Raw genomic sequence first — 14,102 nt, forward strand, 5'->3', positions numbered from 1 at the left:
TGCGTAACACAGCAGTTTTGAAAAACGTACGCATTTCGAAAAATACGTCATATATCTGCAGTGACTAGTAAGAGATCTCTGAAGAGCGTGTCAGTTCCACCAAATTACCACAAAGCATAAAAAAAAGAAATGTTTAACGTTAATTTCCTGAACAGGTCCTTGCCGTGGAGATATAATTGCTTCATAAGTTTCCAAAAAATTGTACTAATTGTGCTTGCTGATATTACAGAACTAAATTTCGAGTATTAGAATGACCTACCTGTCGCCAGAAGCATCTGTAAGATGTGCCTATCTCTTGCCGAATGCGACTGTCTCCCTCATTAACGTATTTTGCTTCCCTATTTTAGCTCGTATCAACACTAATAATAATCTCGCACTCATTTCCTCTTTCTCGTTGTTTTCTGTTGCTTGCAAGATAGAACTAATATAATTGCAGTACACGCTTTCTTTTGGGTCTTCGACATCTTAACCGTGTAAACTAGTGTTGTCAAATGGCAATTTTTGTCATTGTTTTTGATAGTGTGAGGTCGCTTCCATATATTGAAGGTTTGACAAACTAGTATTGTCAATAAGTATTGAGCTTGTGCAGGCCCCTTTACTTTTTGTCAGATTTTATAAACCTGTTTTTCACCCAGAGTTGAATTATGTTATTCTTAAGTTACTTGTACTTGGCATTTTTTGGCCACATAGTAATTGCCTTTAGAATGTTCGAGCCAAACAGTATTATTCATCTGTATCTCGCAGTTTGTGTTGCCGAACCTCCTTGGTGCCGCCGTTGTGATTGTTTGTTCTTCCTCAGATAAACTTTGCATTATGAACACAGTGAGCGCTCTGTTCCAGATATCTTATTGGCTGTGAGTAGTTTTAAAAACTGTGGTGCCACATTTATATTGGTTTTGAAAGCAACGTACGTTAAGGGATGGCACAAGAGACCAATCGTCTTGTAGATGACAGTAGGACACTTGCGAAAGCAAATGAAGAATCGCAAACAATCTCAAGAGATAATCATGCAGTTAGTAAGAGGTAATGTATTTCTGTTTATTTTGTTGGTGTTGTGGATAATATTTTAATGCAGGAGCTTGCTTATTTTTAACTCAGTTCATAGATCAACCTGAAAACTGATGATATGATGCTTCTCTCTTTTTCAGGCTACAGAAAGAATTAATGTCTCTAATGGTGAGTATAAGTCAGATGCCTAGTAAATTTTGTTGTCAGTTCTATCTTTTTGTGAGTCCCGGATCTCACTGATAAATTTTCAAAGAAATTGGAGCTGCGGATAATTGCTTCAAACTGCTATCGTGGTATGACCATGAAGTATTGTTTTACCGATTTGCTATTTAACTAGGTGTCTGTTGAACTATAGCTAGTAGCAAATGGCATTAGATAATACGAGGGTTGGAACTTCAGTAGTGGCAACTATTTATTTACAGTTCGTCCAAAATAGAGACGTGTTTCAAAGTTTTACTGACCTTCAAAGTAGTCACCAGCATTGTGCATAAACCGTTGCCAGCGATGTGAAAGTTGTAGGATGCTTTTAGCAGTGCCAGTTGTGTTGACATTTCAAGCGGCGCGGACGAATTTGTAGCAGTTCTGAAGCGAATGCCGTGAAGTGTTTCCTACAGTTTAGAAGTGGAGTTGAAGTCACGAAGGCTTAAGTCAGGGGAGTGCAGTATGTGGTATGGCACTTAGCTGCCCCGTCAGTCAAACAAATAAATAATAGCTTGTACTGTACGTGCTAATTGATGGTCTGGTCCTGCAGAAAGTGTCATCACTTCTGCCTTGAAGCTGGTCGTGAACAGCACAGAGATGGAAGTGATGACACTTTCGGCAGGGCCTGACCATTTTGCAGGACAATGCTGAAGCACATACAGTGCAAGCTGTTACTGATGGGGCTAAGTGCTAGACCACCTGCTGCACTCCCCTACTTAAGCCCTCGTGAGTTCAATTTGATTTTTAAACTGAAGGAAACACTTCACGGCATTTGCTTCAGCACTGCTACAAATTCGTTGCCCAATTGTCAACACAACTGGCACTGCTAAGAGTATCCTACGACTTCCACATCACTGGCAACGGGTTATACACAATGCTGGTGGCTACTTTGAAGGTCAGTAAAATTTTGAAACACACATCTATTTTGTACAAGCTGTAAATAAATAGTTGCCACTATTAAAGTTCCAACCCTTGTATATATTGAGCCCATTGTACTTGTATTTAATTAGCATCTGTTTGACAAAGCTGCTGATAGAGGATTTGTGATGGAAGTTTATAACAAATTCAAGGTTTACATAAAGTCACTGCTCACAATTCTATACTTACAGCAGCATACAAAAGTGCTGATGTAATTTTACCAAGTTATGTGCATTAACATGCATAAACACTGGACAGTCACTGGTAAAGTGAAACTGGGACAGTCAAGAAATTTGCTAGATTCTTAGTCATAGCTGTCTGTGTGCTACTCTATGAAATTTGGTACTTGCTTCATTAGTTACAAACATTACTGTTCAATGCTTGTCATCAGAAAGCATGTGTATTTGTTACTTAAAAGTTTAGTAGTGGACCCCTTGCTTTTTTATAATTTTTGTGAGATACATGTTCATAATTCACACCAAAATACTTCTCCAAGAAGTAACCATTATATATAGGTGTTTTGAATTTACATTGCAGGTTTAATCTTTATAATGAAAAGTGAGTTGAACATGGCTACACTGCATTACAGTATGTTAAAAACATTTATTTTGTATTTATATTTGTTGGCCTCACCCCTTCATTCCAATCTTCCAACCTAAATTGGACACTGGGCTATGTGACAGATTAGTCTCTTGGTTGGCAAGGGTTGGGGGTGGTGTTCACTGTAGCAATTTTGTTGACATAAATGATTGTAGAGTCAAGATCTTAGGGTGGGCGACAAGTCCGTGTGCCCCTAGTATTGAATGCTAATTGATTTGTTTTGTTTTAGAACTAGTACTTGCTTTTAAGTGTCAAATATATTGGTATGTTCCCCACTGTGCTGTAAACACATTTCCATGCGTCTCCATGTTCTTGGCATATTTTTGAGCATGTTTGGTTTCATAGTCTGAAATGTTTGCCCTGATAGCTGAGTGGACAACGTTACGGATTGCCGTCCTACTGCCCCGTGTTCAATTCCCGGTTGGGTCGGGGATTTTCTCCACTCAGGAGCTGGGTGTTGTGTTGTCTTCATCATTTCATCCCCATCGGGCGCACAGGTTGCCCAATGTGGCGTCGAATGTAATGAGACCTGCACCAAGGCGGCTGGATCTGCCCCATAAGGGCCTCCCGGCCAATGACGCCAAGCGCTCATTTCCATTTCCATAGTGTGAAATGCATCCTGAATAGTATTGTGCTGGTCTTGTATCATGACTACTTGAAGATAACTTATGCAGGTGTTACTGGTGAACCACGACCTATCCAACATTCTAGAAAGTGTTCATTTAGGAACTTGCGCACTGCAAGAGCATAGTGAGGAGGCTCTCTCTTGCTGCAACTGTATGATTTTTGTGAGGCCCTTTGCATCAAGCCGAGGTATGAATCACGTTTGTTGTGTAGGTAAATAACTTGTGCCGTTCAGTCCCTACAAAAAAGTATGGGCGAAGCAAATGTTGTGATGTCATTGCTGCCCATATCATTACATGATGTGGGCTCCTTTCTAACTTGACTGTGTAAGGAGTAGTCTCTTTGGCCCAGGCAACATTATTTCTAGCAGTTGTGGTACATGACTAGCTACTATGGGGCTCCAGCCTTTGCAGCATTACTTCCACTATCCATTTCCCCCTCTGCCTCTCGGTTGGTTTTCATGGTTCTGACCCAGCTTAGATCTGATTTATGACTGGACCCCAAGTTTCCACTTCCAGCATATTCTACAACTTTTCATTAAACAAACACATGGTCCCTGTTGTTGGATTTGACGTACCATCAATTTTCAAAATTCTCCAGAAGTCATCCAGGGCAGTGTATGCTCCACCTTTGTGCCTTTCCATCTGTGCACCATTCCCTTTAATATGGTAATACAGCCAAAACACAACACAGTAGTCATCCTGTTGGGGAGGGGGGTCGTCAAGTACCTCCACCACAGTAGCCCCCAGGCCACGCAGGGATCACACTGTTGGTGCTGGAGCTTGAAAACTCTGTGTGTACCATGGGGCATGTGCCTGTAATGACTGGGGCACAGGGAGTCTGTGCAACAGATTATGGCCTGGTGGCCATTGCTAAAGCTGGGTGGCGCTCATGGGGAGAGGCCCCATTGAGAGTGAATGGCTCCCCGGCAGATGAGCCACAGAGGAAGCGAATGAAGTTATCTCCTGCTGGTGGCCATACAGTTCCAGCAGTCTCCATGAAAGGACATTCCTCTTTCAATGCAGAGAGAGATAACCCTAAAATGTTTCCTTCCCTCACTATGCCGTGGGAGGAATGTAAGGATTAGTGGCAAGCAGAGCAATGCTTCATTTGTTTGAGAATTGATGCTGATTCCTTCTTGCCATAAAGCAGTTATTTTTTGTTGGGAACTTGGAAGGTAATGTTGGGCAAGTGGCAGCCACCTGTAAAATGAAAAGTGGGTCAGTTTTGATCAAAATGGCAGCCCCTGCCCAGTCACGGCTGTTGCTCGCTTGCAACAAGATGGGTGACATACTGGCAACTGTCACTCCCCATAAGTCTAAATTTGGTTCAGGGCATCATTTTCCACAGAGACCTGGACTTACAATCAGATGATGAGCTACGCGCCACCTTGGAGCAATTCAGTGTACACTTTATCTGTCAAGTATATAGGAGGGCCAAATGACAACAGGGTTGCTACATGTGCCTTAATCTTGGCCTTTGAGGGTGATTCATTGCTTGAAAACTTCAGGGTGATGGTATACCGATGTGCTGTGAAACTGTATGCTCCCTCTCCCTGCCCCAGTGCGGTGATGCAAGTGTCTGAAATTCAGATACACATCTTTGCATTGCAGTGCTAGCCTCATATGTTGAGATTGTGGATGAGTGCTACATGTGAATGCTCCTTGTGCCCCTGCCCCCATCTGCGTCAACTGTTGAAAGCACCATTCTCCCTGCTCGCCATATTGCACTGTTTTCCAGAGAGAGAATAAAATACTCTCTGGGAAAACTCGCCCACTGAGAGGGAAAGAAGTACGAGCTTTTGCACCTAGCATGTCCAACGATGTCGCACGCAACAACAACATTGCCCTCTTTGGGGACGGTACTCCTGTCTATTGTGTCCAACGACGTCACACGCAACAACAACATTGCCCTCTTTGGGGACGGTACTCCTGCCTATTGTGGGTCCTCAGGGCTGCTCACCTGTGCCTGCCCCCTCTGATGGTTGGGGGCTCCCCTCTTGCTGCATCTCCCACACATACTTTGGGATAAGTGGCTTCCTGTGCACCAGGGACATTGGTCCCCACCTCCCAGCCAGAGACAAATCATCTTCCTCAGGCTTATTCGGGACACTGCATTCCAACATTTCCACCGGTCGACATCCGGACACTAGCCAGTGGCTGAAGGAACAACAGACTGCTGGCCGCAGAGCTTCGCGATCAACCTCTGTACCTGCAACTGATTCAGAGAAGCCCTCGAAATCATCAAAACCCTCTAAGGAGAGTTAAGACAAGAGAATGTATGCAAGAATGACATTCCAGTGCCCCCATGCCGCCAGATCCTGCCTGTTCCACTCCTGTGGCTGAGGTGGAGAATCTGGCAGCCCCTGAGGTCCCAGTTCGCAACATACAACGGAACTCTTTGCCTATGTGTGTTGATGCCATAACCCTTAACCAGTAGTAGCAGGTGACCCTAAGGCATAACCTTCTCCCTTTGTTCGTTCAAAGCCTCAAAGTACATCGACGACATTATTCTCAAGAGGAATTGTAGCAATATTTTCCACCACTTGGCTGAGCTATTCATCTTTTAAACATTTGTCCTACCTTCTGCATTGCCCTTCAGGAGACTTGGTTTCCAGCAATGCAGACCTTGGCCTTTCGTGGATACAGTGGATATTGTAAGAATAACGCTACTTATGACAAGGTGTCTGGCGGAGTTGGCACGTACATTCTGGACACTCTGTATAGCAAGTTTGTAGGCTGTGGCTGTTGGTGTAAGGACATTTCAGGATATTACCACCTTCAACGTTTACCTCCCTCCCAATGGTGAAGTCCCAGAATATACTGTTTGCATTGGTTTCTCAGCTCCCTCCACCTCTCCTACTCTTGGGTGATTTCAATGCCCATAACCCTTTGTGGTGTGGAACTATGATCACTGACTGTCATAAAGTCCTTGAACATTTACTGGCACAATTTGGCATTTTTCCCTTGAATACTAGTACCCCCTAACACTTCAGTGTGGCACACACAACTTTTTGGGCATTGATCTTTCCATTTGCAGCTCCTATCTTCTCCCATCCTTCCAATGGAGGGTCCATGGTGACCTGTATGTTGGTGACCACGTGCTGATCTTCCTGTTCCTCTGCTGGGTGCCTGGCCAGATGGGCTCTCCACAGTGCTGACTGGGGTGCTTTCACCTCTGCTGTCGAACTTGGCTCCCTGCTGTTTGGAGATATTGATGAGACAGTCCCGAAACAACTACCACCACAACTACCATGATCTAGTGGTCCCTTGTTCCTCAGACCCAGCACGACGGAAGACAGTACCTTGGTGGTCATCGGAAATTGGAGGCTGTTCGAGGTTGTAGGGCGGGCTCTCCAACGCCCGGGTCCCCCACGTAATAAAAAGATGGAAGTGAGAATGTTGGGAACTGTATATTTCAACCATCGGACAGTGTTCTTCCCCTTATTAGGTTTGGGCTAAGATCAGACATCTCTTTGGGTACCAGATGCCTGCAGGCGTATCTGGTATTATCTAGGATTGCACTGTCTATGCTGACGAAGATGCTGTCATTGAATGTTTTGCTCTGCACTATGCTAAAGTCTCAGAGCCTGCAAATTATCAACATGCCTTTCATGTTTTAAAATAGCTGGAGGAGCAAAAGAAATTATTTTTCGCTACATGCTACCTGGAGCCATATAATGCTCCCTTCATTGAGTGGGAATTTGTCAAAGTCCTAGCCCATTGCCGTGATGCAGCACCAGAGCTGGACGGCATGATAAAACACCTACTGGTGAATGGTAAGTGCATTTCCTTGCCATCTTTTTTTTGGTGTTGTCTCATGGTGGTTTCGCCTACTGATAAATCTGGTTTACTTGGATTCTGCCATCCGAACAGGTTTTGCCTGACATACCCACATTATAGCTGTCTTCTTTGACCTGCAAAAGACTTAAGACATCACATCCTTGCTACCTTGCAAGAGTGGAGTCTTGGGAGTCTGCTTCAGATTTTCATCCAGAACTTCCTGCCTCACTCTGTTCTGGTTTTTAGGTTGGTGCTTTCCACAGTACCCTCCATACCCAAGAGATTAGAGTCCCGCAGGGCTCTGTATTGAGTGCCGCTCCCTTTCTAGCAGCTGTTAATGGTCTAGCAGCAGCTGTGAGGTCCTCAGTATCACCTCCCTTGTATGCTGACAACTTTCGCCTCTACTGTTGCTCCTCTGGTGTGGGTGTCACTGAATGTAATTATAAGGCACCATACGAAAGGTGCAGGCATAGGCTTTAGATTTTCCACCGTAAAGACTTGAGTCATTCACTTCTGTTGACATCGTACCATTTACCCCCAACCAGAACTTTACCTTGATGACCCACTATTCAATGTGGTGGTCGTAGATCATCATGTCACACTTCGCTGCCTGAGTAACACCAGCTGGGGTGTAGATTGCACTACTCTTCTGCAGCTTTACAAAGCACTGATAAGTCCCCCTATAAGTGCAGCATATGGTTTGGTATCTCCCTCAGCATTGTGGATACTGGGTCTGATAAATCACTGTGGCGTTCAACTTGCGACAGGAGCCTTTCGAACTAATCCTATGAACAGCTTACTTATAGAGGCTAGATTCCCTCCATTGCGGATCAGGTGCCAATGACTGCTTGTCAATTATGTTAACCACATTTGCAGGTCCCTTAAGCATCCGAACTACCATCTCCACTTTTCTAAACACAGTAATCCATCTCCCGTAACAGGAGCCCAGATCGGGGATTGTGATCAAAATCGGCTTCCTGTTTACCCTCTCTGAACATCAGCGGTTTACTATCCACTCCCCAATTTCTGCCCCCCTGCGGGTCCGGTGGTGAGAATAGACGTGAGGTGTTCCTGCTTGTTGTAAGAGGCAACTAAAAGGAGTTTCACACGTTTCGGCCTTTGTGATGGTCCCTTGTAGGGTTTGACCTCCATTCTTCAAAATCTTCACGAAGAGCGAGCCAATTGGGGAAGGGTGCCTTACATGGTGCATCGTGTCTGTCGTGCATTGAGATCTTTTGCCCACTTTCTAGTCATCACATTTTAGTCCTGCTCATTCTCCATCTCTTGGGCAAGGAACCTTCCTGGGTGAGTTTTCCACCAAGCACTATGCAGTGTCGCTTTCTGGGTCGACAATGACCATGGACTTCTTTGCACCTGATATCCAGTACGGTAGCCAGTCCGTTGTGATGGGGCCGCCATGTACCCTGTTGGTTGTAGCCCCCTGACCACACTGGGATTGCTCTGCTGATGCCTGCACTGTTAACTCCCTACGTGTGTCAATGGGTAGATCCCCATCCCCTTGGGGCATCAGGACTCCCGGCAATGGCAATCTTGCCAAGTGGCCTTTGCTGTGGCTGGGTGGCACCTATGAGGAGGGCCCATGGTCGGAATGGGTGGCATCGGGACGTATGACATGTGATGAAGCATAGTCCATCTCTTGCCAGTGGTGAAACACCAGCAGTCTCTAAGCGAATCACAAGCTCAATTAAATGCCCAGAAGTACGACCCCAAGTTGTTCCCCTGCCTGGCCACACCTTGGAGGAATGTCAGGCTAAGGGATGGCAGCTGATCTTATTTGCCCTGGTACCTTGTATGTTCGAGAGCTGGTAGAGAATCTTTCATGATGATGAAGCCTCAGTTTTTTGTTGAGCATTTAGAGGACAAGTTTGGGGAGGTGGAAGGCTTGTCCTAAATGAGATCTGGGTCAGTCTTGATCAAAACAGCATCCTCTGCCCAGTCACAGACATTACTCGCTTGTGACAAGCTGGGGATGTTTCTGTAACCATCACGCCCCATAAGAGCTTAAATATGGTCCAGGGTATCATATTTCACAGGGACCTTCTTTTGCAGTCTAACGAGCAGTGCCAGTTTAGAGCAGCGAGGTGTACATTCAGTTCGCTGTGTCCACCGGAGTCAGAGGGATAATCAGGTTGCCTCTGGTGCCTTCATCTTGGCCTTTGAGGGTGATACATTGCCTAAGAAGGTCAAGGTGATGGTCTACCGGTGTGGTGTAAAGCCCTATATCCCTCCCCCAATGCGGTGCTTTAAGTGCTGGAAGTTCGGTCGTATGTCTTCCTGCTGTACTTCCAGCGTTACATGCCAAGATTGCGGATGCCCATCACATCCCAAATACTCCATGTGCCCCGCCTCCCATCTGTGTCAACTGTGGAGAGCACCATTCACCTTGCTCGCCTGACTGCATGGTTCTCCAGAAAGAAAGGAAAATCATGGAGTACAAGACCATGGACAGACTGACCTACACTGAGGCTAAGAGAAAATTTGAATGCCTGCATCCTGTACGTATGACATTGTCTTTGCTGCCACTACAACAGTTCTGGCACAATCAGCTCCGCCAACCCCAGTCACCTCTCAGAGCTGGAAGACTACATCTGCCCCCCTGATGTTGGGGGGGCACGTCCCTCCATGTTGCTCCCACACCACCTACTTCGGGAGCAACACCCCCCCCCCCCCAACCATTGAGTCCATCCCCATTTCTAAGCCAAGGAAGCATGTCTTCTTCGGCTTCTCTCACTAGGAAGGCCCCCCTTGGGTCACTCCCTTCCCAGGTTTTGGCTAGTGGGAAAAATGACACATAAGAGTGGCTGAAGAGCTCAAAAGCAGCTGGTCATAGGGATTCACGTTACTCCTCATTCCCGGCGACTGAGCCAGTGAAGTCCTCCCAGCCAGGGAAACCCAAGGAGCAGCGAGAGAAATAAGACCCATAAGACCAAGGAAATTGTGGTGGCACCCACACCACTGCTATTTATAACCTCTGCGTCTGAGGATGGGGTGGAGATTCTGGCATCCACTGAGGACCTATATCTTGCCACACCCTCGGACACAATGGATATACACTGCTCAAGCAAAAAGTCGGTGGCAGCAGATGAACCTGAAGCGTAAACTGCTTCGTTGAATGTTCCTTGCCTTCCCAGTCTCACTAGGTCATTCTCCAGTGGAATTGCGGCGGTTTTTTCCACTGCCTGGCTGAGCTATGGCAACTGTTAAGCTTTACACCTGTTATCTGCATTGCCCCCCAGGAAACCTGGTTCCCAGCAATGTTGACCCCTGCCCTCCTCCGTGGCTAAAAGGGATATTACAGGAATCGTGGCGACTATAATTGAGTGTCAAGTGGAGTTTGCATTTATGTCCTAAACTCAGTCTGTAGTGACACTGTGCCCACCTTCAAACCCCTCTTGAAGGTGTGCTGTCAGGATAAGGACAACACAGGAAATTGTCAGCAATGTATATCTTCCTCGAGATGGTGCAGTACCCCTGAATGTATTAGCTGCACTTCTTACTTCTGGAAGATTTTAATGCCCATAACCCCTTGTGGGGTGGTACCATGCTTACTGGCTGAGGCAGAGATGTCAAAACTTTAATGGCGCAATACGACCTCTGCCTCTTAAATACTGGGGCCGCCATACATTTCAGTGTGGCTCATGGTAGTTACTCGGCCATTGATTTATCACTTTGCAGCCAAGGACTTCTCTCATCTACCCACTGGAGAGCACATGACTACCTGTGTGGTAGTGATCGCTTCCTCATCTTGCTGTCACTGCCCCCCTGTGAAGCCCACAGCTGCCTGCCCAGATGGGCTTTAAACAGGGTGGACTGGGGGGTTTTCACCTCTGCTGCCACCGTTGAACCTCCCCCACATGGTAACGTCGATGTGATGGTTAAGCAGGAGACTAGCACAACTGTTTCTGTGGCAGAAAAAGCGATCCCTCGCTCTTTAGGGTGCCCTGGCGTAAGACGGTCCCTTAGTGGTTGCCAGAAGCTGCTGAAGCAATTAAGAAGTGTCAGCGAGCTCTACTGCGGCACCCTTCCCTGCAGCACCTCGTAGCCTTTAAACGGCTCTGGGCTCGTGTTCAGCAACTTATCAAATGACGGAAGCAGGATTGTTGGTAGAGATATGTCTGAAGCAGGAGTGTTGGTCGAGATATGGCTCTACCCTTGTGTGCTATGTCACCTTCCCAAGTCTGGGCAAAGGTCAAACGTATTTTTGGGTGCCATATCCCAACAGGTGTTCCCAGTGTTACCATAAATGGTGTGTTCTCTGCCGACGCAAACGTGATTGCCAAGCACTTTCCTTGAGCCTCTGCGTCGGAGAATTACCACCAGCCTTCCGCCCTCTCAAACGGTCGCTGGAAGGGAAAGTCCTCTCATTCACTACGTGCCACAATGAATCCTGTAACACCCCATTTACAAAGTGGGAGCTCCTCAGTGCCCTTGCACATTGCCCCAACACAGCTCCTGGGCCTGATTGGATCCACAGCCAGATGATTAAACATCTCTCATCTGACTACAAGCGACATATCCTCGTAGTCTTCAACTGGATCTTGTTGCGATGGCATCTTTCTATCGCAATGGTGGGAGAGCACCATTATTTAGGTGCTCAAACCCGGAAAAAAACCGCTGGATGTGGATAGCTATCGGCCCATCAGCCTCACCAATGTTCTTTGTAAGCTGCTGGAACGTATGGTGTGTCGGCGGTTGGGTTGGGTCCTGGAGTCACGTGGCCTACTGGCTCCATGTCAGGGCAGTTTCTGCTAGGGTCGCTCTACCACTGATAATTTTGTGTCCCTCGAGTCTGCCATTGGAACATCCTTTTCCAGATGCCAACACCTGGTTGCCGTCTTTTTTGACTTACGAAAAGCGTATGACACGACCTGGCGACATCATATCCTTGCCACATTGTGAGTGGGGTCTCCAGGGCCTGCTCCAGATTTTTATCCAAAACTTCCTGTCGCTCCCTGCTTTCCGTGTCAAAGTTGGTGCCGCCCATACTTCCATCGATATCCAGAAGAATGGAGTCCCACAGGGCTCTTTGAGTGTCTCTCTATTTTTAGTGGTCATTAATGGTCTAGCAGCAGCTGTCAGCCCCTCCATCTCACCTTCTCTGTATTCAGAAGAGTTATGCATTTCGTACGGTTGCTCCAGTACTGGTGTTGCTGAGTGTCACCTACAGGGAGCTATTCACAAGGCGCAGTAATGGGCTCTAGCCCATGGCTTCCAGTTTTCCGCCATGAAGACGTGTCTCGTGCATTTCTGTCAGCGTCGTACCATTCATCTGGACCCAGCACTTTACCTTAATGATGATCCACTCACAGTAGCAGAGACATATCGATTCTTAGGTCTGGTTTTCGACGCTAGTGTGAGTTGGCTTCCTCATCTTTGTCAGCTTAAATGGAAGTGTTGGCAGCACCTCAATGCCCTCCACTGCCTGATTAACACCAACTGGGGTGCAGATCACACCATGCTGCTGCAGATGTACAGAGCCCTTGTTGAATCCTGCCTTGACTTTGCGTGTGATTTATGGTTTGGCGGCACCCTCAGCATTGCGTTTGCTTGACCCATTCCACCATTGCGGAGTTCAACTAGCAACAGGAGCTTTTAGGACAAGTCCGGTAACCAGCGTACTGGTGGAGGCTGGAGTCCCTCCATTGCAGGTCAGATGTGCTTAACTGTTCGCCAGTTGTGTTGCACACACATTCATAGCTCTCCTGAACATCCTAATTACTGTCTTCTATTCCCAACCATGACGATTCACCTCCCGCGTAGGCGGCCCAGATCAGGGCTAACGATTGCAGTTTGCATGCTATCGATACTGTCTGAACTGGAGTCCTTGCCTGTACCACCACTCCTCGAGGTCCATTCACGTACACCTCCGTGGTGCAGCTGTAGGCCGAAGCTTTGCCTGGACCTTTTGTGTGGCCCTAAGGACTCCGTTAACCCTGCGGCTTTCCGCTGTCACTTCCTCTTGATTCTTGAAGTGTTCTGGGGCTCTGAAGTGGTTTACACCAATGGCTTGATGGCCGAGGGTAATGTTGGCTATGCCTTTGTTCACAGAGGCCATATTGAACAGTATTCCTTGCCAGATGGCTGCAGTGTATTCACTGCAGAGCTGGTGGCCATATCTTGTGCACTTCAGTATATCCGTTCATGCCCTGAGGAATCGTTTCTTCTGTGTTCTGACTCCTTAAGTAGCCTACAAGCTATCGACCAGTGCTACCCTCGCCATCCTGGTGGTGTCCATCCAGGAGTCCATCTATGCCCTGGACCGGTCCTGTTGTTGAGTGGCGTTTGTGTGGAACCCAGGACATGTCGGCATCCCAGGCAATGAACTTGCTGATGGGCTGGCCAAACAGGCTATGCGGAAACCACTTCTGCAGATGGGCATTGCTGAACCTGACCTGCATTCTGACTTACCCCGCAGTGTTTTTCGGCTTTGGGAGATGTAATGACATAACAGTACGCACAACAAACTAGATGTCATTAAGGAGACTGGGACTGATGACCTCAGAAGTTAAGTCCCGTAGTGCTCAGAGCCATTAAGGAGACTACGAATGTGTGGAAGTCTTCCATGCGGGCCTCTCACAGGGAATCAGCTGTCCTCTGCCGGCTCCGAATTGACCACACTTGGGTGACCCACGGTTACCTCCTGCTCCGTGACGACCGACCTCAGTGTCGGTGCGGCGCCCAGTTGTGACAGTGGCCCATATTCTGGTGCACTGTCCCACTTTGATTGCACAGCAACAAAATCTTGGATTACTGGACTCATTGCCACCCATTTTATCTGACAACGCCTCATTGGCTGATTTAGTTTTGCATTTTATTCGTGAGGGTGGGTTTTATCATTTGATCTAAGTTTCAGCGCGTGTCCTTTGTACCTTTGTGTCCTCCACCCAAGTGCATTTAGGGTTGAGGTTTTAGTGTGTTGCAGAGTGGCTGGCTTTTCCGTTTTATTCT

General features: G+C 47.0%; 1 protein-coding gene across 2 annotated transcripts in view; it reads left to right on the plus strand.

The window, feature by feature from the left end:
- The first annotated feature begins 807 nt into the window (after positions 1 to 807).
- LOC124619774 (ubiquitin-conjugating enzyme E2 C) overlaps positions 808 to 14,102 on the plus strand; it is a 41,529-nt gene continuing 28,234 nt past the window's right edge. For both annotated transcript variants that reach the window (XM_047146359.1, XM_047146358.1), the window contains exons 1-2: positions 808 to 1,023; positions 1,149 to 1,176. In XM_047146359.1, coding sequence (XP_047002315.1) covers positions 920 to 1,023; positions 1,149 to 1,176 — 132 coding nt within the window. In that variant the 5' untranslated portion in view covers positions 808 to 919. The remainder of the gene's footprint in view (positions 1,024 to 1,148; positions 1,177 to 14,102) is intronic.

The sequence above is a fragment of the Schistocerca americana genome, chromosome 6 (genome assembly GCF_021461395.2).
Source record: "Schistocerca americana isolate TAMUIC-IGC-003095 chromosome 6, iqSchAmer2.1, whole genome shotgun sequence".
Classification (NCBI taxonomy): domain Eukaryota; kingdom Metazoa; phylum Arthropoda; class Insecta; order Orthoptera; family Acrididae; genus Schistocerca; species Schistocerca americana.